Genomic DNA, 27,608 nt, shown 5'->3' with positions numbered 1-27,608 from the left:
TTTTGGTAAAAAATGTTTATTGGCTTCTCTAATCAGTTTCTAAATGCAGTAACATGTACAGCCCTGTAAATCAGATCACAATGGTCTGGAACTAAAAGGACAGGGATGGGGAAGCATCAGCTACAACATTAGGTGTTGCGGTCGATCAGAAAAAAAGGGCCATACAAAATCAGATCATGCATATGGGAAGAAACCAAATGAACAAACTTTTAGTGTTTTTGTACATTTTTGTAAACAATATCCTTCTAGAGATATGAAAACATTTAGGACAAGTAACAACAATAAAAGGATATAACATAAGAGAACGTTTCTATGAGGCACCTAGAATGCAACACTGCTTGGCGTGAATGCTTTACAGACAAAAAAAGATAATACATTTTGCATTTCAACGAGTCAATTGCTCTTCTATAATTGTAAACACAAGCAGTGTTACATGATTATACAATATGTTGAACCTATACTACAAGTATTTTCACTACATACATAAAACACGTGTTCCTGCTTTCTGTAGCTTCAGTGATGAGGTATATTTAGGTAAATCCTATCATTTGTTTCTCTCAGCCTCTCGCTCTCTCTTTAAACGCATAGTGTGTGTTTTGGAGTGAAGTGGCCGGCCAGCCAATCTTTCGTTTCCTGAGATCTGAGCAGATGTAGGAAAAGATCAACCCTGGCTGCCAGGATAGAAGTGGCTTGAGCCAAAGAAGACAAAGGCCATTGTTTATTCTCGCAATGTTTGAAGGACTGCATTTGGGGGGGGATTTATAACGTGAAGTTGAGCCTCTATCACCAAGGTTATTTTTCAGTATCAGGCCTGATTTCGTAGGGTGAAGACAGATTGAGGTGCAGTGAATAATTGCACTTTCAAAACATGCTGTAAAAATAAACACTTGCTAGGTTAAAGACATGATAGGGCACTTTGGCGAGTAGCAAGTATCTTTTTTACCTCCAACTTTGAGCTGGATGTGTCATTGTGTAGTTCATACATGCATAATATATATGAGCAGAATTACTGTGTCCTCAATTGGCCATGAAATCCCTAGTTTGAGACTTTTCTGGAAGCTGTGAGCCGCCATTTTGCTTACATCTACCCCCACGTTGGACAGCCCCCCCCCCCGCCCCTAGAAATTAGAGTTTTAGCAAATGAGCTTCAGCCCTTCGCCATTTGAGTGACAGCTAGCAAGACGCACACACACAATAGAGCAAGCAATGATGTGGTGACACAGTACGCTATTTTCATGGACCACCTTTGGCTTGTGGGCATTACTTTGAAAAATCCTGGCTAAAAAGTATACTCAAGTACCGGAGAATATCTTTAAGAATAAATAAAGGAAAAATAGTTTGATTTTTGCATCCAGTAGTCTTAGTACATCAGTGGGGGGAGTTCCAGCATAATGTCTGCATCTCTCATAATAATGGGTAACATACAATTCTAACAACCCCTCCACCTGACCAAACAGTCAAAAAACTAAAGCAACTATACATCTAACTGGCCATGGTCATACCCGTTCAACCCCAGTCTAACTACAGAACACCCTCTATTCCACCCACCCCTGTTCAATTTTATCCAATAAAAATCACTTGGTTTTGCACATCCTTAATTGAGTCGGGTTGTTTTTCATTTTCAATTACGATTTTGTTTTCCATTGATTTCCATTGCCAAAAAAAAGGGTAACAGCCAGGAGTGGAGGACAAAGCGGTAAAAATGTGTGACAATATAATTGTTGAAATGTCACTAATGGGGCCAGTGTGTTTCCTTGTCATGGGCCACTGAAGGGGGAGGGAATTCCAAAGAGGTGCATGGCTAAACAGATATTTCTGTTGAGGCTGGGGTATGTACACCATGAGTTCTTGAGTGTATAAATATCCATGTTCCCATGTCTTTTACATGTGGCCCTTTATGGAGGAAATGTGAGCGGTTGTTTTCACATTGACATAGAAGTACCATAACAAGTAGCGGAAAGGGTTGGATGAGGAAAAGTCAACAGGAAGATCCAGTGAAGTTGTTGCAGTCTTTTTGTTCCGCCCTCTTCCTGGGATAAATAGTAACAAAGCTTTGTAGTCTCAAAGTACACCTGTGAAAAGTGTGCCAGTTGCATCTCATAATACAAAGTTATTCTTATTACACAATTTTGCCTTAATTCCTGAGTAACACAATTCTTGTAACAGACAGTATAGAACTTTTTTTTGCCATTTGAATTCTGGGCTTTTCCCTGACACAAGCTTAATTATTATTATTGTAATTCTCATCATTCATTAATACTTTACAGATGTATGATTGTTAAAAAAGGGGTTACAGGTGAAAGAAATAATTAAGTTCATAGCTACCCCCTATTCTTTTGTTTTAAAATTACATACAACTGTAGGTTTAGTTCATATCATAGCAACTACACTAACAAAATAAAGACTAAACACAGATACAAACAAATATCTAAAAATTGCATTTGAGGCCTTAAAAGACCTTCCCTGGTAGAGTTCTGGTTATCAACATTTAATGGCAGTGTTTCATTTAAAAAACATCTCGCTACAAGAAGAAAATGAAGGGTATAGGAACACAAAGAAAAACAAAACCCACAACTAGGTTCACCTATTTTAAACCCTTACCTGAAACTTTGGCTTGTTGCGGTTTTCGATCCTGTACTAACTGGCTCGCTGACATCAGCTAACAAACTGGTAAACCCTGAGAATTCTGACACAGTAGCCCGTATTCGGTGGTCGACCTCAGGCCGGAGGTCAATGCTGTAACCCAGCGGGGTATGGCGGCCCGACTTGAACTGGGAGCCGAAGGCCTGGGCAAAGTTCTCGATCTGGTAGGTAGCCCGCAGGTCCACTTCCTTGGGTGTATCCAGGTCGGCGTAGTTGCCGGAGCCGTTGCTCCTGTTTCCTTTGGCCCCCTGCTCCTTGGTGGCCCCGCCGGCGGCAGTCAGCTCCTGGGGTGTGAGCTGGAACCCATGGGAGTGGTGCTGCTTCTCCAGCTGCTCAGTAAGCTCCTGAGACGGGGTGAGCTGCTGGTGGTTAGCCGCCTCCAGGCCATTGAGGTGGAAGGCCGGCTGGGACGGGGAGCCTACCAGTATGCCGTAGTGGGACTTAGAGGATGACAACGAAGAAGAGGAGACTGTGGAGCTGGGCAACGGCAAGGAGATGGATGGTGGGTAGCCACATTCCAGCGGGGATGAAGTGTAGACATGCTTGTCAGGGAAGAAGAGCCCTGTGGGGCTGGAGCTGCTAGGGAGCAAAGGGAAGGGCCTGCTGGGACCCAGAGTGGGGAAGGGCCCACTGTGGCTGGTGCGCTCTAGGGCCTGCAGTAGGAATTTGGAGTACTCGCTCATTACCACCTGCTTGTCGCCGCCGTTGGGTGAGTCGTCATCCAACTCTGGGGTGACAGGTGCGGCCGGCTGCAGGTCCACGTGGTGCGAGCCGCTGCTGTCGGTGAGGTCAAAGGTTACGTCACTATGGTGGTGGTGCGTGTTGTCTGACTTGTGGCTGTAGTGGTCCAGCAAGCTCTGGAGCACCTCGTCCGGGATGCATGACTTGTCATGGTGCTTGAGGTCCAGGGGCAAGGCGTCCAGCATGGCCATGGCGGGCTCGTTTTGGTGGCCCAGCGAGCCCTGAATCACACTGCTGGACTGGGGCTGGCCCATGTGGAGGGAGGGTGCCCCATAGTCGTTGTTGGCCATATGTTGGAGGTAGCGACGCTTCTTCACAAACTGCATGGCGCCGTCGTAGTTGTTGCTGGTGGCTGACTGGGCCTGCTTGGTGGCTGACTGGACCTGCTTGGCGCCCCCACCGGAGGAGCCCTGGAGGAGGCCCAAGGCCTCGAGCCCTGAGCCCACCGCCAGCTCCATGGAGCCCTGCTTCTGAGACAGCAGCTTCTGCTCCCCGTCCTCCACGGAATTGAGGGACCTATTGTTCTTCTTGAAGACTAGCTTGGGTGTGCGGCCCTGCATGATGGGCGCGAGGTCGGAGCACTCCGTGCCGTAGTCCTGCAGGCTTCCCGACGACACGGTGGCGGCCACAGTCTTCTTCCGCTTGCGCTCGATGCCTTCGCCTGCGTTTTTGGACTTGCCCCTCCTGCGTCCAGAGGTGGCGGTAGCATTTCCCTGAGTGAGTGAGTAGCTGCCGTGGCCAATGTCTGCATCAACCAGCAGCAGCATGCTGGGGTCTAGGCCCTTCTTTAAGGCTTCTCCACAGGTCCGCTTGTGCTTTAGTAACCGGTCTGTCCTCGAGAAAAACTACAGGGTGAACAGGGGGAGATGCAGAGTATTTTAAAATATGTTCTAGTCACCCGATTGAGCAGATGGATCAACGACAACAAGATGTATTTGTCCAGTGTTAGATGCACACAAAGTGCTCTCGAACAAGCGTTACTGTTCCAAACGGCTGTGATAACAGAGCACGTTGCAAGCATCCAACACTGGATTATCCATTATATTTTGAGCAAACAAATAGGCTAGATTGAGACAAACTTCAGTGTGACATCAAGAATTGGCATATTGTCAATCCGACCTGGTTTCAAATACATGGTTATTTTCGTATTTGTACATTCAAATTCCTATAAATGGCTGAAACCATTTTCAAATACTTATTTCCAAAGACATTATCTGAAATAAGCTTAGGACAAAACAGACCTGGGTTTTAATGCATGGAGTATTGACATGAGTATTTTTTAAATACATGCCAATATTCAACTACTTGAAATCTATGCCATTTTTCTAAATACTTTATTTTCAGAGACATTTTAAAAGTATTGAAATACCCTAAATAGTATTTGAACACAGGTATTTTGTCAATCAAATATCTGTTTCTGATTTGAAGGTAAATCCTAGCTACCCGTGTGACTAACTGACCTGTTGGCAGGTGTCACACCTGTATGGCTTCTCTCCGCTGTGGGTCCTCTTGTGCCGCTCCATGTGGTACTTCTGGATGAAGCACATGTTACACTGGTCACAGCTGAAGGGCTTCTCTCCTGACAACCGACACAGTTGGAACCAAATTTACTCACTCAAAGCTAGTCCCGAGCGATTAACCGATCTAGATAAATTTTCATTTTTTAGAAACAATTGCCTGACGTTTTCAATTATACTAAAATGGATTATATATACAATTTTAAAAAACTCATCAATCTACACACAATACCCATAATGACAAAGCAAAAACAGGTTCATTTCTTTTGTAAATGTATATAAAAAAAAAATGGAAATACCAGATTTACGTAAGTATTCAGACCCTTTACTCAGTACTTTGTTGAATCACCTTTGGCTGAGATTACAGCCTCAAGGCTACTTGGGTATGACACTACACGCTTGGCACACCTGTATTTGGAGAGTTTATCCCATTCTTCTCTGCAGACCTTCTCAAGCTCTGTCATGATGGATGGGGAGCGTCTCTGCACAGCTACTTTCAGGTCTCTCCAGAGATGTTCGATCGGGGTTCAAGTCTGGGCTCTGGCTGTCACTCAAGGACATTCAGAGACTTGTCCTGAAGACACTCCTGCGTTGTCTTGGCTGTGTGCTAAGGGTTGTTGTCCTGTTGGAAGGTGAACCGTCTCCCAAGTCTGAGGTCCTGAGCAGGTTTACGTCAAGGATCTCTGTACTTTGCGCCGTTCATCTTTGCCTCAATCCTGACTTGTCTCCCAGTCCCTGAAAAACATCCCCACAGCATGATGCTTCCACCACCATGCTTTACCGTAGGGATGGTGCCATGTTTTCTCCAGACGTGAAGCTTGGCATTGAGAACAGAGAGTTCAATCTTGGTTTATTCAGAACAGAAAATCTTGTTTCTCATGGTCTGAAAGTCTAAGTGCCTTTTGGCAAACTACAAGCGGGCTGTCATGTGCCTTTTACTAAAGAGTTACTGCCATCTGGCCACTCCGCCATAAAGGCCTGATTGGTGGAGTGCTGCAGAGATGGGAGAAAATTCCAGAAGGACAACCATCTCCACAGGTACTCTGGAGAGTGGCTAGAGTTACCTTCTATTTCTTGGTCACCTCCCTGACCAAGGCCATTCTCCCCTGATTGCGCAGTTCAGCCGGACAGACAGCTCAAGGAAGAATCTTGGTGCGTCCAAACGTCTTCAATTTAAGAATGAAGGCCCCGGTTGTTGGGTACCTTCAATCCTGCAGAATTGTTTTGGTACCCTTCCCAGATCTGTGCATCAACACAATCCTGTCTCTGAGCCCTAAGGACAATTCCCTCGACCTCATGGCTTGGTTTTCGCGCCGACATGCACTGTCAACTGTGAGACCTTGTGTGGATGCACGTGAGCTCAATTTCAAGTCTCATAGCAAAGGGTATGAATACTTATGTAAATAAGGTATGTTCATTTAATACATTAGCAAAAAAAAAAAAAAAACTGTTTTTGCTTTGTCATTATGGGGTATTGTGTAGATATTTAATCAATTCAAATATTGAATAGATTTTAGTATAAGGCTGTAACGTAACAAAATGTGGAAAAAGTTCAGGGGTCTGAATACTTCCCGTATGCACTGTAAATCATAAATTGAATGCACAAGCTGCATTTTGAATGCCTTCAGGGACCAGTGCCTGCTGTTTCTGGGAAGGGGCCATTGCGGGTCCCCCCACACAATGTATGTATTCATGATGGCAATGTTGAGCATCCCCCAAAACACATACCTCCACCATTTTCTACCTGTCCGTCCAACATTGTAATAGCTCCTCAGTTGGTCAAGCCTAACCATTTTCTACCTGTCCGTCCAACATTGTAATAGCTCCTCAGTTGGTCAAGCCTAACCATTTTCTACCTGTCCGTTCAACATTGTAATAGCTCCTCAGTTGGTCAAGCCTAACCATTTTCTACCTGTCCGTCCAACATTGTAATAGCTCCTCAGTTGGTCAAGCCTAACCATTTTCTACCTGTCCGTCCAACATTGTAATAGCTCCTCAGTTGGTCAAGCCTAACCATTTTCTTGCTGTAATCTATTACGAGCTCTGGAACAGATATTCCTACCACTTTCAAAAACAACTGCAAAACACCGCCACTGTGACCTTAGACCTTAGAGTCCGTACTGTTGTTAGGTGACCGAAACTGGGATATGCTTAGCACCCCAGGCGTCTGACAATCTAAACTAGATGCCCTCAATCTCACAAATTATACAACCCTAAATCCATAAACATGGGCACCCTCATAGATACCATCCGGACCAACTTGCTGTCTTCAACCAGGATCTCAGCGATCACTGCCTGCGACCACCCCATTAACATTTAACATTTAAGCCATCACTGCCAAACGCTCCCTAAAACACTTCAGCAAGCAGGCCTTTCTAAATCGACCAGGCCGGGTATCCTGGAAGGATATTGACCTCACTCCATCAGTAGAGGATGCCTGGTTGTTCTTTAAAAGTGCTTTCCTCACCATCTTAAATAAGCATGCCCCGTTCAATTTTTTTTAGAACTAAGAACAGATATAGCCCTTGGTTCATGCCAGACTTGACTGCCCTTGACCAGCACAAAAACATCCCATGGTGTACTGTAATAGCATCAAATAGCCCCCGCGATATGTAAGTCAGGAAACAATATACACAGTCAGTCAGCATTCCTAAGGCTAGCTTTTCCAAACAGAAATTTGCATCCCATAGCACTAATTCCAAAAAGTTTTGGGACACTAAAGTCCATGGAGAATAAGAGCACCTCCTCCCAGCTGCCCACTGCATTGAAGCTAGGGAATACTGTCACCACCGATAAAACTACAATAATCGAGAATTTCAATAAACATTTTTCTACAGCTGGCCATGCTTTCCATCTGGCTACCCCTACCAACAGCTCTGCACCCTCTGCAGCAACTTGCCCAATCCCCCCCGCTTCTCCTTCATCCAAATCCAGATAGCAGAGGTTCTAAAAGAAATGCGAAATCTGGACCACTACAAATTCGCTGGGCTAGACAATCTGGACTCGCTCTTTCTAAAATGATCCGCCGAAATTGTTGCAACCCCTACTATTAGCCTGTTCAACCTCTCTTTCGTTTCGTCTGAGATTCCCAAAGACCGGAAAGCTGCCGCGGTCATCCCCCTCTTCAAAGGGGGAGACACTCTAGACCCAAATGGTCTAGAATGAACTATATTCATCCTACCCTGCCTTTCTAAAGTCTTCGAAGGCCAAGTTAACAAACAGATTATCGAGCATTTCGAATCCCACCGTACATTCTCCGCTATGCAATTTGGTTTCGAACTGGTCATGGGTGCACCTCAGCCACGCTCAAGGTCCTAAAGATACCATAACCGCCATCGATAAGAGGCATTACTGTGCAGCCGTATTCATCGACCTGGCCAAGGCTTGACTGTCAATCATCACATTCATATCGGTAGACTCAACAGACTTTCCTTCTCAAATGATTGCCTCGCCTGGTTCACCAACTACTTCTCAGACAGAGTTCAGTGTGTCAAATCGGTGGGCCTGTTGTCCGGACCTTTGGCAGTCTCTATGGGGGTGCCACACGGTTCAATTCTCGGGCCGACTCTTTTCTCTGTATATATCAATGACGTCGCTCTTGCGGTGGGAGATTCTTTGATCCACCTCTACGCAGACTACAACATTCTGTATACATCGGGCCCTTCCTTGGGCACAAACGAGCTTCAACGCCATACAACACTTCTTCCGTGGCCTCCAACTGCTCTTAAAGGCTAGTAAAACTAAAAATCATGCTCTTCAACCGATTGCTGTCCGCACCCACTAATCTGGACGGTTCTGACTTAGAATATGTGGACAACTACAAATACCTAGCTGTCTGGTTAGACTAAAAACTCTCCTTCCAGACTCACATTAAGCATCTCCAATCCAAATTTAAGTCTAGAATCTGCTTCCTATTTCGCAACACAGCATCCTTCACTCATGCTGCCAAACATACCCTCGTAAAACTGACCATCCTACCGATCCTCGACTCCGGCGATGTCATTTACAAAATGGCCTCCAACACTCTACTCAACAAACTGGATGCAGTCTATCACAGTGCCATCCGTTTTATCACCAAAGCCCAATATGCTCTCGTTGGCTGGCCCACGCTACATATTCGTCGCCAAACCCACTGGCTCCAGGTCACCTTTAAGTATTTTCTAGGTAAAGCCCCTCCTTATCTCAGCTCACTGGTTACCATAGCAACCCCCTCCCGTAGCACACGCTCCAGCAGGTATATTTCACTGGTCATCCCCAAAGCCAACACCTCCTTTGGCCGCCTTTCCTTACAGTTCTCTGCTGCCAATGACTGGAACGAATTGCAAAAATCACTTCAGGTGGAGACCCATATCTTCCTCACTAACTTCAAGCATCAGCTGTCAGAGCAGCTTACTGATCACTGTACCTGTACACAGCGAAATCTGTAAATAGCACACCCAACTACCTCTTCCCCATATTGTTATTTATTTGTTATTATTTTGCACCCCAGTATCTACTTGCACATCATCATCATCATCTGCACAGCTATCACTCGTGTTAAGGCTAAATTGTAATTATTTCGCCACTATAGCCTATTTATTGCCTACCTCCATACACACTAAGTAGTTTCAAACAGGCCAATCAATATTCTACATAGTTGAAGGAAATGTGGGAATTCACTACAATGACCATAATCCATTGCGAGCATACTTGTCCGTCCTGCGTGTCTTTTACGCTGGCTTCATAAAAGAGATAAGAATGCACGAGAGGGATACAGAGCAGTTGCTTCACGAGTTCTCTACATGAAAATACATTATCCAAATCATGTTTTTGATTTATCAGACCTGGAAAACCAAGTGTGTTAAATTAGGCAATCACTGAACTGTTCAATTAGCTAAGTAGCTCAGTGTGGTGCCTAGTTGGGATATAATCCTGCCGTATCTGCGGCTCTCCAGTAACAGGGTCACCGATCCCTGATCTAAGATTGATAGTTTGTATTTGTATTCAGTCAAAAAAGTATGATTTACTTTCAAGAACTACTAAAATTGGGATTGTCAGACAGCAGCTCTATAGAGATGAGATGTTCTGGAATTAAATAAAGTCATCAACTAAAACAAAATGTAATATGAAACTGAAATATTTTGAAGTAAATTAATAATGAATAAATTCATGGTTAATAGGGTACCAGTCTAAAGTTGACACCTACTCATTCAAGGGTGTCTTTATTTTTTACTATTGTCTACATTGTAGAATAATAGAAGTCATCTTAACTATGAAATAACACATATGAAATCATGTAGTAACCAAAGAAAATGTTAAATACATTTGATATATTTGAGATTCTTCAAAGTAGACACCCTTTGCACTCTGGCATTATCTCAACCAGCTTCACCTGGAATGCTTTTCACTTTTGAAGGAGTTCCCACATATGCTGAGCACTTGTTGGTTGCTTTTCATTCACTCTGTGGTCCAACTCATCCCGAACCATCTCAATTGGGTTGAGGTCGGGTGATTGTGGAGGCCAGGTCATCTGACGCAGCATTCCATCACGCTCCTTCTTGGTCAAATAGCCCTTACACAGCCTGGAGGTGTGTTGGGTCATTGTCATGTTAAAAAACAAATGCTAGTCCCACTAAGCCCAAACCAGATGGGATGGCGTATCGCTGCAGAATGCTGTGCTAACCATGCTGGTTAAGTGTGCCTTGAATTCTAAATAAATCACTGACCATGTCACCAGAAAATCACATCACCTCCCCCATGCTTCACGGAGGGAACCACATATGTGGAGACCATCCATTCACCTACTCTGCGTCTCATAAAGACAGGGTGAAGACAGGGTGGTTGGAACCAAAGATCTCACATTTGAAGTCATCAGACCAAAGGACAGATTTCCACCGGTCTAATATCCATTGCTCGTGTTTTCTTGTCCAAAGCAAGTCTCTTATTATTGGTGTCCTTTAGTAGTGGTTTCTTTGCAGCAATTTGACCATGAAGGCCTGATTCACGCAGTCTCCTCTGAACAGTTGATGTTGAGATGTGTCTGTTACTTGAACTCTGAAGCACTTATTTGGGCTGCAATTTCTGAGGCTGGTAATTCTAATGAACTTATCCTCTGTAGCAGAGGTAACTCTGGGTCTTCCTTTCCTGTGGCGGTCCTCATGAGAGAACAGTTTCATCATAGCGCTTGATGTTTTCCATGCGTGTTATTTCATAGTTTTGATGTCTGCACTATTATTCTACAATGTAGAAAATAGTAAAAATAAAGAACAACTCTTGAACGAGTAGGTGTCCAAACTTTTGACTGGCACTGTAAGTGATAAGCAACAATGGGGCAGTCACTACCATCATGGGACTTATATGAATTGCTTCATTCTGTATTGTTACAGCATTCAATCCACAATGCAAAGTGCATTTCATGTTTAAAAAAAATCTAAACCAAAAATATAAAACCCATGATAATTTTTTATTTAAACGACCTCAAAAAGCATGAAATGCTCAGCTGAAACGTTTAAAAAAAATTCATTTCAATTTGGGAAGTAAACTGAAATTCCAATTTTGCCTCAATTTGAGATTAGTTCTTGAATTTAAATGGAGTTGACCACAGATTTGACTGTCATTGGTTAAGGGCAAAACTCACCGCTGTGGATCTTCTGAATTTGAGATTAGTTCTTGAATATAAATGGAATTGACCACAGATTTGACTGTCATTGGTTAAGGGCAAAACTCACCGCTGTGGATCTTCTGAATTTGAGATTAGTTCTTGAATATAAATGGAATTGACCACAGATTTGACTGTCATTGGTTAAGGGCAAAACTCACCGCTGTGGATCTTCTGAATTTGAGATTAGTTCTTGAATATAAATGGAATTGACCACAGATTTGACTGTCATTGGTTAAGGGCAAAACTCACCGCTGTGGATCTTCTGAATTTGAGATTAGTTCTTGAATATAAATGGAATTGACCACAGATTTGACTGTCATTGGTTAAGGGCAAAACTCACCGCTGTGGATCTTCTCATGCCGCTGCAGCAGATACTTCTGGATAAAGCTCATGTTACACTGACTGCACCGGAAAGGCCTCTCACCTGTGCGATCAGAAATACAATCACCCACTCTCCACATTAATTGACTATCAGTGGGGGAAAGCAGAGGTTGGCTTTACTCAAGAAGGGTGGGGAGTGTCAGTTGATTACATTGGATCATTTGGAGTAACACCGCAGAAGAAGACAATGTTAAGTTAAAGAGTGAAATCCTAAAGGGATGGTTCCCCCAAATTACACATTTAGATTTGTTTCCTTACCTTGAAAGCAATCATAGGACAAAAACAGCAATCCACGGTTTGGTGTCCTGTTTACTAAAACTACAGTGTGAATTGCAGTCTCTCCTTGTCCATAGATCACTTTCAAGGTAAGGACATTTCTATATACATTTGTAATTTGGCTGAACATTCACTTTAAAAGACAAAAAATAACAGGATTTCCCTTTGCGTCAATGGGTCGGACCTCCTGCAAGAAATGTGAGTCATTTACATTACCTCAGCATTTAGAAAATATTCATTGCATCACACAAATGATCACATCCATGCTACTCAAATCAGTGATATTGGGTGCATTCATTTTAGTTCACCTGGTGCCTTGGGTGAGTGAGGATTTCAGTTTAGGACCAATAGATTGATCTACAAAGTACACACTTCACCCACCAGGTGCCACAGTCAAGCAAAAACAAATGCACCAAATGAACAAAGAATTCTCATGCAAAAATCAATGAAAGCCTCTCACCTGTGTGAATGAGTACGTGTCTGCGGAGGTGGTAGGAGCTGCGAAAGGCGGCGCTGCAGTGCTCGCAGATGTGTGGTTTGGAGTTGGGAGAAAGGCCACCCCCTTCGCCGTCCAACATCTGTGCAGGTGAGCGACGGAATGAAAGGTCAGAATAACGCAATTGTGCTGCTATGTCAAAGTATAAAAAACGTGTTGTGTGAGGGGGTTGACATGACGACCGCAAAAGTGAACTGTTGTGCGACATTCTGGTAGCTTTGACTCAAATGAAAATGAATGAACGTTAGAGATGTGTTGGGTTCTACCTTGTGTTCTCCACGTTTTCTTCTGGCTTTACCTTCCCCGTCGCTCTTCCGTCTTCTTCCCAACGACTCTTTTGTCCCTTTCACTGGTCTTCCAGACACCTGAGGACAAGGTGGCCATGTAGACAGATAACATACACAGTGTGAATATTCTCAAAGGGAGCTATCGGTCTTTAGAGGGAATCAGGGATTTATCTGACATGGGTGGGCTGTAAAAAATAAATACAAATAAATGTTTTTGCCCAGAAAAGCGCTTTATTATAGACAGAAATACTCCCTTTTTCATCAGCTGTCTGGTCTCAAACGATCCCATAAGCGAAGCAGCCCGGAAGTAGAGGTCCTGAGCTAGCGTGGTTACACATGGTCAGCGGATGTGAGGCCGATTGGACGTACTGCCAAATTCTCAAAAACGACATTTGATCCAGCTTATGGTTGAGAAATGAACATTCAATTCTCTGGCAACACCTCTGTTCATCTTTCCCTTAATCCTGACTAGTCTCCCAGTCCCTGTCGCTGAAAAACACCACCAAAGTATGATGCTGCCACCACCATTGCTTCACAATAGGGATGATGGCGATGGTGCAAGGTTTCCTCCAGACGTGAGGCTGCAGAGATGGTTGCCCTTCTGGAAGGTTCTCCCATCTCCACAGAGGAACTCTGGAGCTCTGTCGGTTTCTTGGTCACCTCCCTGACCAAGGCCCTTCTCCCCCGATTGCGCAGTTTGGCCAGGGTTCCAGCTCTAGGAGGAGTCTTGGTGGTTCCAAACTTTTTCCATTTAAGAATGGAAGCTGTGTTGTTGAAGAACTTCAATGTGGCAGAAATGTTTTGGTACTCTTCCCCAGATCTGTGCCTTCGACACAATCCTGTCTTGGAGCTCTACGGACAATACCTTCGACCTCATGGCTTGGTTTTTGCTCTGACATGCACTGTCAACTGTGGGACCTTATGTAGACAGTTGTGTGCCTTTCCAAATCATGTCCTATCAACTGAATTTACCACAGGTGGACTCCAATAAAGTTGTAGAAACATCTCAAGGATGATAATTGGAAACAGGACGTACCTGAGCTCAATTTCGAGTCACATACCAAAGGGTCTGAATACTTGTGTAAATGTAACATGGCAGTTTATTCTTTAAATTTGCTAACATTTCAAAAAAAACATCTTTGCTTTGTCATTATGGGGTATTGTGTGTAGAATGAGGTGAAAAAAGGCTGTAATGTAACAAATATACATAAATAAATAGAGCACCAAGATGGGCGCCTCTAAAATGTTGTTGGCACGGTCAGCGCGGCTGAATTTCTCATTGCCACACCCACCACCTAAACTCCTTTTTGATACATAAAAAACCCTCGGAGTACCAAAGTGGAGAATATTAAAAAGCATACGTAACCAATCAACAAACTATATTTATTGACTGGCATTGTAGTTTTTCAGTCAAAAACTACAACGCCCACAACAAACTTGGCTTTCTCACCAGCTCTCCAATTCGGCCGTTGCTGAGGTCATGCAGGAGCATGTTCTGATGGTTGTGGTGGTGGCCTCCACCAAACTGAATCTCCAGCATCTCATTGCCCTTCCGCATGCCACCTCCTCCGCCACAGCTGCCACCCAGTCCTCCTCCACCATAGAGGGGCACACGGTAGTCCAGCTCGCTCATCTGCTCCTGCTTGATGCCCATGCCATGGAGGAAGCTGCCGGCTTGGGGAGGAGAGTCACGTTCCTTTTTTAGGATAATCTCCTGGGGTTGGTTGCCCACCATGACTGACTGCGAAGCCAGGCGGGTGAAGCTGGTGACAGGCGGCAGGTGGCTAAACATGAGCATACCCGGGGTGAAGTTGGGGTCCATACCCCCGTTGCTTTGCAGAAACTCGTTGCCTAGCTTGTCTTGGATAATACTCATGGCAAGTGCAGGAGGGGAAGCACTAGATGGGGCCAGGTAGGGGTGTCCTTAAAGAGAAGGGAAGAAAGGATACAGATGAAGTCAGAAGTTTACATACACTTAGGTTGGAGCCATTAAAACTAGTTTTTCAACCACAAATTACTTGTTAACAAACTATAGTGTTGGCAAGTCGGTTAGGACATCTACACTGTGCATGACAAGTCATTTTTCCAACAATTGTTTACAGACAGATTATTTCACTTGTAATTCACTGCATCACAATTCCAGTGGGTCAGAAGTTTACATACACTAAGTTGACTGTGCCTTTAAACAGCTTGGAAAATTCCAGAAAATGAACATGGTCACGTTCATCTGTACAAACAATAGTACGTAAGAATAAACACCATGGGACCACGCAGCAGTCATACCGTTCAGGAAGGAGACGCGTTGTCTCCTAGAGATGAACGTACTTTGGTGGGAAAGTGCAAATCCATCCCAGAATTGCAGCAAAGGACCTTGTGAAGATGCTGGAGGAAACAGGTACAAATATATCTAAGTCCACAACAAAACAAGTCCTATATCGACATAACCTGAAAGGCCGCTCAGCAAGGAAGAAGCCACTGCTCCAAAACTGCCATAAAAAAGCCAGACTACGGTTTGCAACTGCACATGGGGACAAATGTTTGGAGTAAAAGGGGAGAGGCTTGCAAGCCGAAGAATACCATCCCAACCGTGAAGCACGGGGGTGGCAGCTTCATGTTGTGGGGGTGCTTTGCTGCATGAGGGACTGGTGCACTTCACAAAATATATGGCATCATGAGGAAAGTTATGTGGATATATTGAAGCAACATCTCAAGACATCAGTTAGGAAGTTAAAGCTTGGTCGCAAATGGGTCTTCCAAATGGACAATGACCCCAAGCATACTTCCAAAGTTGTGGCAAAATGGCTTAAGGACAACAAAGCCAAGGTATTGGAGTGGCCATCACGAAGCCCTGACCTTAATCCTTTAGAAAATTTGTAGGCAGAACTGAAAAAGCGTGTGCGAGCAAGGAGGCCTACAAACCCGACTCAGTTACACCAGCTGTCAGGAGGAATGGGCCACAATTCACCCAACTTATTGTGGGAAACTTGTGGAAGGCTACCTGAAACATTTGACCCAAGTTAAACAATTAAAAGGCAATGCTACCAAATACTAATTGTGTGTGTGTGTGTATGTGTATGTATGTAAACTTCTAACCCACTGGGAAGGCGATTTAAGAAATAAAAGCTGAAATTAATAATACTCTATTATTCTGACATTTCACATTCTTAAAACAAAGTGGTGATCCTAACCAACCTAAGACAGGGAATCTTTACTCAGATTAAATGTCAGGAATTGTGAAAAACTTAGTTTAAATGTATTTGGCTAAGGTGTATGTAAACTTCCAACTTCAACTGTACCAGGCTATGTATAGATCCACGTTATGGAAACATCTTGAGTGAGATAATACAGTACCGGTCAAGTTTGGACACATCTACTCATTCAAGGATTGTTCTTTATTTTACTATTTTCTACATTGCAGAATAATAGTGAAGATATCAAAACTATGAAATAACACAGACTCTTGTAGTAACCAAAAAAAATAAGTGTTGAATCAATATATTTTATATTTGAAATTCTTCAAGTAACCACCCTTTGCCTTGTTGACAGCTGTGCACACTCTTGGCATTCTATTTGTTTAACATTTATTTGGTTGGTACGTGTTACTTCATAGTTCTGATGTCTTCACTATTATTCTACAAAAATGTACATGTTAAATTTGCTGAAAATAAACACAGTTGACAGTGAGAGAACGTTTTCTTTTTTTGCTACGTTTATTAGATGAGTTGTTTTCTCCTGCGGCTATTTGCAGGAGAGAAAGAATCTAACAAAACAGGACAGTTATACTGAGGAGGATATCGGCTGCAAGTATTGGTTTAACCCTGACCATAGGGCTAGACTGGCCCCAGGGGAATGTGGTCAGTGTGCTTACAGTCATCCATGAATTACTTGGGCTTCGCCTATCATCTGGAACACGATGCTTGAGTAATTCTTATTTCTATGGAGTGAGGCTATGAAATAGTGGCTGGGTTAAGGTTATCGAGCAATACCTGTGTGTTGTGGTTCCTTTTAAGACCTTTTAACACCCTGCTTCTCAAATGAAATCGTATTCGCCACAAGGGCCGAATACAACGTGTGTAGACTTTACCGTGAAATGCTTGATTCTTGTTTTAGCAATTTGAAGCAAATATAATTGGCTAATGTTCCATGTAGCATAGCCCACATTTCCAAATGCCTGGCGGCTATGGCTAAAAAATGATTAGGTTATTAACCACTGACTAAATGGCAAATATTTAAAGAGGGACACATTTAGACTAAATTGCCCACTGCTATCGTGCAAAGTGCAGGGGGAGCGACCTACGTTAATCATGTCACATAAGGTTATCACAGCAGTGGCGTGAAATCAAGGCCATTACTAGCCGTGCTACATATCGCATCGGGTCAACAAAGATTGAAGAAACTACTTTATTTTATATTATTTAACTAGGCAAGTCTGTTAAGAACAAATTCTTATTTACAATGACAGCCTAGGAACAGTGAGTTAACTGCCTTGTTCAGAGGCAGAACACATTTTTACATTGTCAGCTCGAGGATTCAATCTAGCAACCTTTCAGTTACTGGCCCAATGTTCTAACCACTAGGCTACCTGCTGCCCTACTTCAGTAAGCTACGGCAAAGCTTAACTTCTTGACTCCACCAATAATGGAACAAGCAGCTGTGGCCAATAACCGATCCTCCTACTAGGCCTATCATAAACACGTTTAAGACAAATTAATGTTTTGAACGGTAGCCCATTTCCCAAATGTTCTAATAGTCTACGAAGGTACAGTTGTCCTAAAGCTGCCGTTTTGTAAAAGAACAAGAATGAAAGCCGGAGTCTATAGGCTACTCTCAATAACAGCTTTATGCGAGATGTAACAAACAAAAGCCTATTAAGAGAGGAGGATTACCATCCAGATCTGAAGACTGTAGATTTTGCTTCTATCCAGCCCATGATTTATAACCAAACTCACTACGGTAAGCCAGCCCGTTCCTCATCAGTTGAGTGTCACTTTGTGCCATCATATGCGCGAGACAGACACACCTGTTCCATCATGAATCTCCACCAGAAATTAATATAAGACCTGCACTTTGACTTTCAACAACCTTGTTTCATGTTTGGTCCAGTTGTAGCATGCGATTTCACACTTTAGCACAATGGTCATTTGTGTGGAGTTTTGTACAACAATTGGGGGACTTGGCCAATACCATTGTATATCACAGTTTAGAGTACATAATCATTATAGGCGATGTCAACCGTTGTCCTAACCCTGTACTGTACTGTCCAAACTTGTGAACCCAACAGTGGACTGTGACTAGGATTTCCCCATTGCAGCCAATTCTTTTGCAGATTGTTTTCAGAGAATTTCCAGCTTTAAATCACTAAATAATTAATCAACTAAACTGATATCAGTAAAAACACTATCTAATGCATAGGTCTACTTGTTACTTCTGAACTTTCATTATCCTCCTTTGCAGTGCTTAATTTGTAAATTGGGAGGTGCTGGAACAAAAAGTGAGCCCAAGAGGGGATGACCTGGGGGGCTCTGAGGTAGTGGAATGTGTTACTTTTTTAATTATAAACACATAAAATAAATCTTGCATGAATTATCATCACTTTTGAATAGAGCAGTAGAGGAGCTTGTAGAAGTTGCGCGCATGGGGGAGCGGAATTTATTTAGCCTTTAATAAATGGATTGCATGCGATTCTACGTTGGAGACTGTCAGAAACCTGTCATCTAAAACTAACAATAACTCACAAATGATCAAAATGACAGGCTACACTGTGACAAACTGAAAATTTGAGATCAATAAAAAAAGACCTCATCTTGAATCCATCAATAGCATAGGCCTAAGTGTGAGGAAACACACATTGTACAATGAGGAGGAAATTATAGTCCTAAAAAAAGCTTTGCAGCTTCACTGACTGATGAGCAGACCGGTGACGGCCGATGCGCTCGTGCCAAAAACTATCCTAAAGTAAAACAATGCTGTTCGCTCAATAGGATTGTTTATTTTTTTTTACCCTTATTTGACCAGGTAGGTTGACAGAAATGACCTGGGGAATAGCTACAGGGGAGAGGGGGATGAATGAGCCAAATTGGAAGCTGGGGATGATTAGGTGGCAATGATGGTATGATGGCAACATCTGGAATTTAGCCAGGACACCGGGGTTAATACCCCAACTCTTACAATAAGAGCAATGGGATCTTTAGTGACCAGGACAGCCATTTAACGTCCCATCCAAAAGACGACACCTTACACGGGGCAATGTCCCCAAACTCTGCCCTGGGGCATTAGGATACATGTTTTTTTTACCAGAAGAAAGAGTGCCTCCTACTGGCCCTCCAACACCACTTCCAGCAGTATCTGGTCTCCCAACCAGGATCAACCCTGCTTAGCATCAGAGGCAAACCAGCAGTGGAATGCAGGGTGGTATGCTGTTGGCCACTGACAGATTAGTTCTCTTTTCAACAGGATCCATTTGCTGTCCATTCAGGTTATCCCGCAATTGCATGTCAAATATTGCAAAAGGACCCTTTTGGATGCATACTGTTCTCGGACAGATTTGCCTCGTGTTCCCGACTGTAGGCATGCCTTGCGATTTGGCTACACACAATCCACAGGTAGGCTATTTAAAATTTTAAAAAGCTATTGATCCTCTTTTGCTGAATTCTAGGCCTACACCTGGTGTCGTATTCAGATTTATTTCTGAACAGACAGCAGTAATTCTATAACTTTGGAAAATGTATTTCAATTGATCAGGGGTGCTGCAGTACCTCCAGCACCCTTCCATGGATTTGATCCTATATGGAAATAAATGATGAAGTGTAACACTGGAGATGAGTTGCAGGTCCACTTCTATCAGAGCAGAAAGAGAACATAGAAAGTTAATCTCATTCTAGTTCTGTGAGAGATACAGGCGTGCTTCTCTCTCTCACCAAAGCAATGGCCACGCGTTGGTCTATATAAGCAGTGTGAAGTATTAAGTAAAAAAAATACTTGAAAGTACTACTTAAGTAGTTTGTGTATCTGTACTTACTATTTATATTTGACTATATTCAGAAGGAAAATGTTATACTTTTTACTCCATACATTTTCCCTTACACCCAAAAGTACCCGTTACATTTTGAAAGCTTAGCAGAACAGGAAAATTGTCTAATTTACACACTTAACATCCCTTGTCATCCCCACTGCCTCTGATCTGGCAGACTCACTAACACAAATGCTTAGTTTGTGAATTACCCCTGGCTAACAGTAAATACAAAGCTGTCTGGTTTCTTAATATAAAAGGAATTTGAAATGTATTTCTACTTTTATTTTGACTAGGGTTGCAAAGGGTAGGAAACTTCCTCAAATTTTCTATGGGAAGTTAAGCCCGAGAATTTTGCTTAAATTCATTTTTTTTAAAAGTTAGCTTATAACAGTGAACCTTTTTTGTGAGATTACACAAGGCAATTCTAGATCTTATGGCATATTTTGGTTAAACTATCCCTAATTCAATGGAATTGAAACCCTCTACATGCACAATGCATTCTTCCATCACATGTACAACTGATTCTCAAGATCTTGCACACCAATGAGATGCTATTGAGCCCACACTATTACACTGTCTGAGCCAAGGACCACATGCTTTCTGGTAAGTTTTGATTACAATAATGGGTGGGGTAAAAATATTTTATAGGACATACATGATTTGTTGTTAACTAGTAAATAGTAGCCTACAGCAGTGTTTAAGTCATTCTAACTTAACAATTTCTGCTACTTAGTTTTTGGTACCATGCAGGTTTTAGCTTGCTTGAGCCTGTTAACTGAGGAGTTTTGTTTCATTTTAAAACATGTATCTTACAAAGAAGTTGTTTAATATAACTCCGTAACTATTTATCTGTACATGGAATTTTCTTAGGGTTTTTTTACTCATTTTTTTCTTATCTTTACAGGAAAATGCCACGTGCACACTTGTGTAGAGACATGTTATTGCAGCTAATGTAGAAGGAAGAGCTGTGTACATATGCAACTACTGTGCCAAGTCATATGTGAAGAATGCAACAAAGATGCAGAATCACCTGGCCAAGTACATAAAGTTCCCTCAGCTCTCACAACAAGCAACCTCTGACAAAAGTCCCTCTACTTCTTCTCAAGGTGAAAATGTGGAATCAGACACCTTATCGATAGCAACAGCTCATGGACCTCCTGGAATCAGAAGTTTTTTTGGCTCAATGGAGGAACGTTGTCAGATAAACTACATCAGCATTCTACAAGAGCACAGACAAGGGACAACAGACAAACCGGTCTACATTGCAGATGATTTGAAGGCAGTCAATGCTGCGAACATGAAGGCTGCTTGGTCTAAAGTGGAGGAGTCCTACCCTCACATCACACCCATTGGCTGTGCTTCTCATGCATTGAATCTGCTTCTTGAGGAAATCATGGCACTGAAAACAATGCATACACTCTACAAGAGAGACAAGGAAATGGTTAGGTATGTGAAGGGCCATGTTATAGCAGCAATCTACCTCACCAAGCAACGTGAGAAGAATAAGAGCACCACATTGAAGCTGCCCAGCAACACCCCCTGGGGTGGTGTTGTCATGTTTGACAGTCTCCTTGAGGTGCAGGAGTCTCTCCAAGAAATGGCCATATCACAGTCTGCTTACATGGACAGCCCCATCAAGAGGATCCTCCTGGATTATGTATTTTGGGAGCGAAAAGTATGCAGCCTGAAACCTATAGCAGTAGCCATAGCACAGATTGAGGGAGACAATGCCATCCTGTCTGATGTTTAGACTGCTTGCAGACGTAAGAGAAGATACCCGTACTGCCCTGCCATCTTCACTGTTTCTCCCAGCAGAGGAAATTGCAGTTCTGAAATACATCAAAAAGCGTGAAGACTTCTGCCTGAAGCTCATACACGCCGCAGCGTACATGTTGGACCCCAAGTACGCTGGCAAGAGCATCCTGTCTGGTGCAGAGATCAACCAGGTCTATGGTGTCATCACTACCGTGTCTCATCACCTTGGCCTGAACGAGGGCAAGGTTCTTGGCAGTCTGGCGAAGTACACTTCCAAGCAAGGGCTTTGGGATGGAGATGCAATATGGCAGTCGTGCCAAACATCTCATCAGCCACCTGGTGGAAGGGACTTTGTGGATCTGAGTGTCTTTCCTGTTGCCTCCATCATCCTCCAAATCCCACCAACATCAGCCGCCTCAGAGCGCAACTGGTCCTTGTTTGGGAACACACACCAAAGCACGCAACAGGCTGACCAACACAAGGGTTGAAAAATTGGTGGCCATCCGGGCGAATTTGAGCCTGACAATGAGCCATCCTCAACAAGGTCGGCAAGTGACTGAAGATGAGGCCTCAGAGTCCGATGTTCAAGAGGTGGACATTGAGGAGGTCCAGGGAGAAGACATGGAAGCCCGAGAAGAAGACACCCAAAGCTTTAGTTTCTAGACCATCATTTAACAGACACATGTTGAAAACATTTTAGGGACATGCGATGGCTCATTGGGGATCATTCAATAAACCCTTTCTTTTGTTGTTCAGTGAAATCATCCCATGTTTAAAGTCAACTCGTTTAATTAAAGTTTAATCCGTAACCAATTATATATATATATATATATAGGAAGGATTTAATCATTTGCAATTATGTCTGCTTTTGATAAGGTAAAAGGATTATGATTCTGTCCCCATATAATATGGTAAATATATTTAATGCACATTTACATGCTAATAATATTAGTTTGCATATATTCCTGTTAATTCCCATGGAAAGAGTCCACCTCTAAATATTCCCCAAAATGTGCAACCCTAATTTTGACACTTAATCATTTTAACAATGACATTTACTTTTAGTACTTAATTAAGTATGAACCAAATACATTTAGACTTTTGCTGAAGTTGCATTTTACTGGGTGACCTTCACTTCAGTTATTTTCTATTAAGGCATCTTTACGTTTACTCAAGTATGAAAATTGGGTACTTTTTCCACCACTGCTTTTAAGCTACACCCAAGCCATGGGCTAAACCCAGGCCAACACAAATTAATTGCTAGTGAGCTGGCTACCACCCGGTTACTCAACCCTGCACATTTGAGGCTGCTGCCCTAGAAAATACATAGATATGGAATCACAGGTCACTTAAATAATGTTTGCATACTGCTTTACTCATCTCATATGTATATCCTGTATTCTGTTCTACTGTATTTTAGTCAATGACACTCACATTGATCGTCCTAATATTTATGTTTCTTTATTCCATACTTGTACTTTGACGTGTGTGCATTGTTAGATACCACTGCACTGTTGGAGCTAGGAACACAAGCACTTTGCTACACCTGCAATAACACCCACTAAATATGTGTATGTGACAAAACATGTTATTTGATCATATCAGGCACATTTTCAAGTTACATTGTTTTTAGGGGGCAGGATAATTACATAAGAGTCTCCTTGAATTAACACAAGAAAGCCTTCATGACCTGGCCTCTGTACATTTGTATAGAATCAGCTTGATTTTATTTAACCAGGCAAATCAGTTAAGAACAAATTCTTAATTACAATGACGGCCTACTCCGTCCAAACATGGACGACACTTGGCCAATTGTGTCGCCGCCCTATGGGACTCCCAATCACGGCCAGATGTGATTAAGCCTGGATTAGAACCAGGGACTGTAGTGTCGCCTTTTGCACTGAGATGCCGTGCCTAAGACCGTTACACCACTTGATCCCCTCTGTCGAAGACGCTTATTTTTTGATATTGTCAGTGGTATGGGTAACAAATACACCCCCATAAAGAGAATTTGCCACCAATGCTCCTTATAGGAGACATCACTGCACTCCATACTGCTCATCTCTGTATAGCCATCACAAGACCCACTGGTTGATGCTTATTTATAAAACCCTCTTAGGCCTAACCCCATCTGAGATATGTACTGCAGCCCTCATCCTCCACATACAACACTTGTTCTGCCAGTCACATTCTGTTAAAGGTCCCCAAAGCACACACGTCACTTCTCTTTTCAGTTTGCTACAGATAGCGACTGGAACAAGCTGTAACAAACTGAACAGTTTTATCTCAATCTCTTCATTCAAAGACTCAATCATGGACACTGACAGCTGCTTTGCGTGATGTATTGTTGTCTCTACCTTCTTGCCCTTTGTGCTGTTTTCTGAGCCAAATAACATTTGTATCATGTTTTGTGCTGCTGCCATGTGTTGCTGTCGTGCTGTTGTTGTCTTAGGTCTCTCTTGTCATGATGTGTGTTTGTCATGAGTGTTTGGTCCGATATATATTTTTTAAAATCCCATCCCTGCAGGAGGCCTTTTGTAAATAAGAATTTGTTCAAACTGACTTGCCTAGTTAAATAAAATAAAAATAGTGCAATTTAAAAATTACAATAAAAGCAAACGGAGAAATACATTTGTCACAAGCGGTAGGCCTACCGAATCCTGGCAATTGAGTTTCAGAACGAAACAGTCCGAAACTGAAAGGTGTCGGATCCTGTTCCTGCTCAAATTAAGCACTACTCCCTCACGAGGGAGAGAAATTAGAAAACATCTCCAAGGTGTGTTTTTTTGCAATAGAATTTCAAGGCAATGTTTCTTAAACTTACAGAGGGCAGGACAATTTCTCCAAAACTAAATCTGTGTTGATATTAGTTGGCAGCGGTCTTAAATTCCACATTATTATGGCTTGATGTATTTTTAATACCTTAAAGACTTTTTCTGCTAAATGTTTTCTAAAACTCCTTTTCCATCTCTTTTACCCAAAATGAAACCCTTTGCTTAGTCCTAATTTTTTAGGATGGAAATGTGCCTTAACTTCTCAAAAACGGACTCTTAAGTTCATAGGAGCGTGTCAAATGAAAGCTCACGTTGGTGCTCATCGGTCCTTTTACATGGAAATGCCCAACTGCTTATTATGATTGCTAAAAACAGCACAATCTAAACAAATAGCCAAAACACATGTAAATATTGGACTTTAAATTGAGCCTTCCTATATTATACTTATGCTAAAAGGTTTATATTGTACTGAGCCATTTACTTGGTTCGTATTCTTATATTTTCTTTATTGTTGTTGCAGGGTTGAGAATTAACCTGCAAATAAGCATTTCGTTGGACGTGTATACAAAATAACGTTACCTCTGTCTCAAAACCACCTTGTGCTCGCCTATTACCAATTAGACATCCCATAACATTAGGCCCATGTGGAATAGTGTGTGCCATTTCACCAGCGTAAGACAAAGTTGCATTTTGTATCATATACAGCTTGGATTGTAGCCACACAAAAAACCGTGCTGCAATGTAAAATTTACAATGGTATATTCTCATTCAAATTACACTAAGTGACAATTACTTCAACTTTATTACAGGGGATGTGAACAACATGAATTTGCTGCCCTTGGAAAAGTGAGTATACAAATAAAGAACCATTGGAAGGCTGGACACATTACATTTTTAACAATGGTTTTTTTTCTGATTAAAAAAAAGGATTGTATTTGCCGTGGAGCCCAGTTTCATAATATTACCATATGTCCCAGCTGGTTGCCGTAGTTTTGAAGTAATCACGAAAAAAACAGACCTTGTTTTAGGGCATTTTTCACACTGCCAGCTCATTTTAGTTCTATTGAGCAGCGTGGTACCAACTCGCCTTCCAAACATTCTATTCCCAGCCCATTGTTCCACGTCACAATGCCTGCTATTGTTGGCAATGAGACCTGCTCATGTTGTTTGTAGGTAAAATGTAAACAAATTTACTTATGGAACTCTGAGGTCGTCCCATTGTTTCCTATAGGGAAATATAGGTATGCCTGTCTATTTCGCCAAATATCTCACAATGTGTGTATTTAGAGTTTTAAAATTGACACCATTTTAATGAGAATCTCCCCTGTCGAATTATGTAAGGCTGGGCAGTGTATTCCATTGTCATCAAACGCTAGCCATGAAATTTATTTTGCCCTCGGAACGCTGAACTCCCCCCATTGTCTACCTATAGAGAGGCATGCTGTTATATTTCGCCAATTATCTCGCAATGTGCAACTGTATATTTTTTTAAGTTGGACACCACTTTAATCATGAGAATATCCTCTTTCTAATTATGTAAGGCTGGGCAGTGTATTCCTTTGTCATCAAATGCTAGACCAGAAAGTCAGAAGTTGCCATGTGTTTCCTGCTTCCTCTTTATGCAGACATAAGCACACTTGGCACCATTGAGGTGGGGATGTTAACTTTCTACACGAGTTGTTATTTTTCCGTTTCGTCCTAAGAACAGATTGTAGTGGTAAAATAAAGGGATACATATTTGGGTGCCATTAAGGCTAAATTGAACTGTAAGCGTCACTCCAGTTAATAGGCTCTGCGGAGGTCATTTGCTATGGGATCGGGCTAGTGTTCCAGCTCAGACAACCTGACATTTCCAGCCTTGGGTGAATTTAGACTCCTATTGTCCAGCCTACCATCGGCTGAAATCGCTACCTGCTAAATTGTACACCAAATTACACGGGTCCACTAGACTAAAGCACACACTATTTTACCACGGATTTAGCCTGAATTTTGTCTAACGTCGTTGGGGTAAAACTGCTGGCCAGCTGACAATTCCAGATGGCTCAGGCACAATATTTTGTTTAGTCTAGCCGACCATAATTTGACGGTGAGCGGATGGGCTTTTGTGATGCATAGCCAGCAGCTAGCTAGCACGCTACAAATAGCATTAGCTGTCCTGGTCAACTGTTGATACAAAGCACGCTTCTGTCACAAATACAATACTATCGAAACACAGATGACAACAAACCGGCTCACATCATGACAATAGATGCCAAAAGGCGACGGCTCAATCAATAATGGGTTACCCTGATTCGCCATATCAAACCATTGTATAAAACTCAGGGAGCTAGTAGCTTGCTAGTCTCATGCTGGCAAAACATTAGCCAGGGATTCAACGTTACCTCTCGCACCTCATTTGTCCGAAGGAAATGTGTGTTATTAAAACCTTAACGCCAGCTAGTTACCGGTATAATAGCAGCACATTTTATTTGCCCGTCTATGAAGGAAGCTTGGCTGTCCTTGGCTGGGACGACGTTGGTGAAATAAAGTCGGACTAACAAACGCTTCATAGTAGTCTTTGGCGCTCGACCCTATTTATCGAGATTGTGTTAACACTAACTCAGTACACCCAGATCTAATTATAGCCTTCTTCAAGGCTTGCGGTGCACGTTAACTTTAGATCACATACTGTAAATAGTACGGGTGAGCCAAGTTTCTGCTTACCAGCTAGCTAACGAGCTAGCCGACTGAAAGCCCACATTCTGGCCCATGCAACAGAGAAACAATGATGCTCGACTGCGAGTCTCTCTCGCATGCTGAAGCGATTTGCCTCTGACATTTCCACCGCGTATAACTTCACACATTTAAACAAATACTCAGAAATAAAAGGTACATTTCAATAAACATTTACCTACACATGACCGCGACTGGCTAGAAATGTTGGTATTTTCTTCTCTTGTTCGTTCCTTTGAGGTGTTATAGACAAAACATTGTCGTCTTGCGGCCGATGCTTTCTTCCATCTTGTCCAGGCGCAGGGAATTGTGGGTCTAGCGGACGGGTCGTGAGAGGAGAGAGCTGCTGCAGTATGACTAGATATGGCTAGTGT

General features: G+C 42.6%; 1 protein-coding gene across 3 annotated transcripts; it reads right to left on the bottom strand.

Moving 5' to 3' along the window:
- On the bottom strand, positions 1 to 27,608 carry LOC115143945 (zinc finger protein 281-like). 3 transcript variants are annotated; one of them, XM_065002370.1, is made up of 8 exons: positions 27,413 to 27,608; positions 15,265 to 15,363; positions 14,432 to 14,904; positions 12,961 to 13,059; positions 12,659 to 12,776; positions 11,882 to 11,965; positions 4,845 to 4,963; positions 1 to 4,229 (listed from the first exon to the last, which is right to left on the bottom strand). In XM_065002370.1, exons 3-8 carry the CDS (start codon positions 14,855 to 14,857, stop codon positions 2,598 to 2,600), a joined length of 2,478 nt encoding a protein of 825 aa, XP_064858442.1. In that variant the 5' UTR covers positions 14,858 to 14,904; positions 15,265 to 15,363; positions 27,413 to 27,608; the 3' UTR covers positions 1 to 2,597. The 3 variants fall into 3 exon arrangements, with proteins under 3 accessions (XP_064858442.1, XP_029540290.1, XP_064858441.1); XM_029684430.2 differs by lacking the exon at positions 15,265 to 15,363; XM_065002369.1 differs by lacking the exon at positions 15,265 to 15,363 and having other exon boundaries at positions 27,417 to 27,608.

The sequence above is a fragment of the Oncorhynchus nerka genome, linkage group LG16 (assembly GCF_034236695.1).
Source record: "Oncorhynchus nerka isolate Pitt River linkage group LG16, Oner_Uvic_2.0, whole genome shotgun sequence".
Classification (NCBI taxonomy): Eukaryota; Metazoa; Chordata; class Actinopteri; order Salmoniformes; family Salmonidae; genus Oncorhynchus; species Oncorhynchus nerka.
Note: the sequence above shows the minus strand (reverse complement) of the source record. Positions and strands in the feature narration are given on the sequence as shown.

Excerpts from the sequence above, each read along its gene's own strand:
- LOC115143945 (XM_065002370.1), bottom strand. The coding sequence starts at position 14,857 with ATGAGTATTATCCAAGACAAGCTAGGCAACGAGTTTCTGCAAAGCAAC. Across the intron at positions 11,966-12,658 it reads ACACGTACTCATTCACACAG|GTGAGAGGCCTTTCCGGTGC; the intron begins GTGAGAGGCTTT and ends CTGATCGCACAG. Across the intron at positions 4,230-4,844 it reads GGTGTGACACCTGCCAACAG|TTTTTCTCGAGGACAGACCG; the intron begins GTCAGTTAGTCA and ends TTCACCCTGTAG.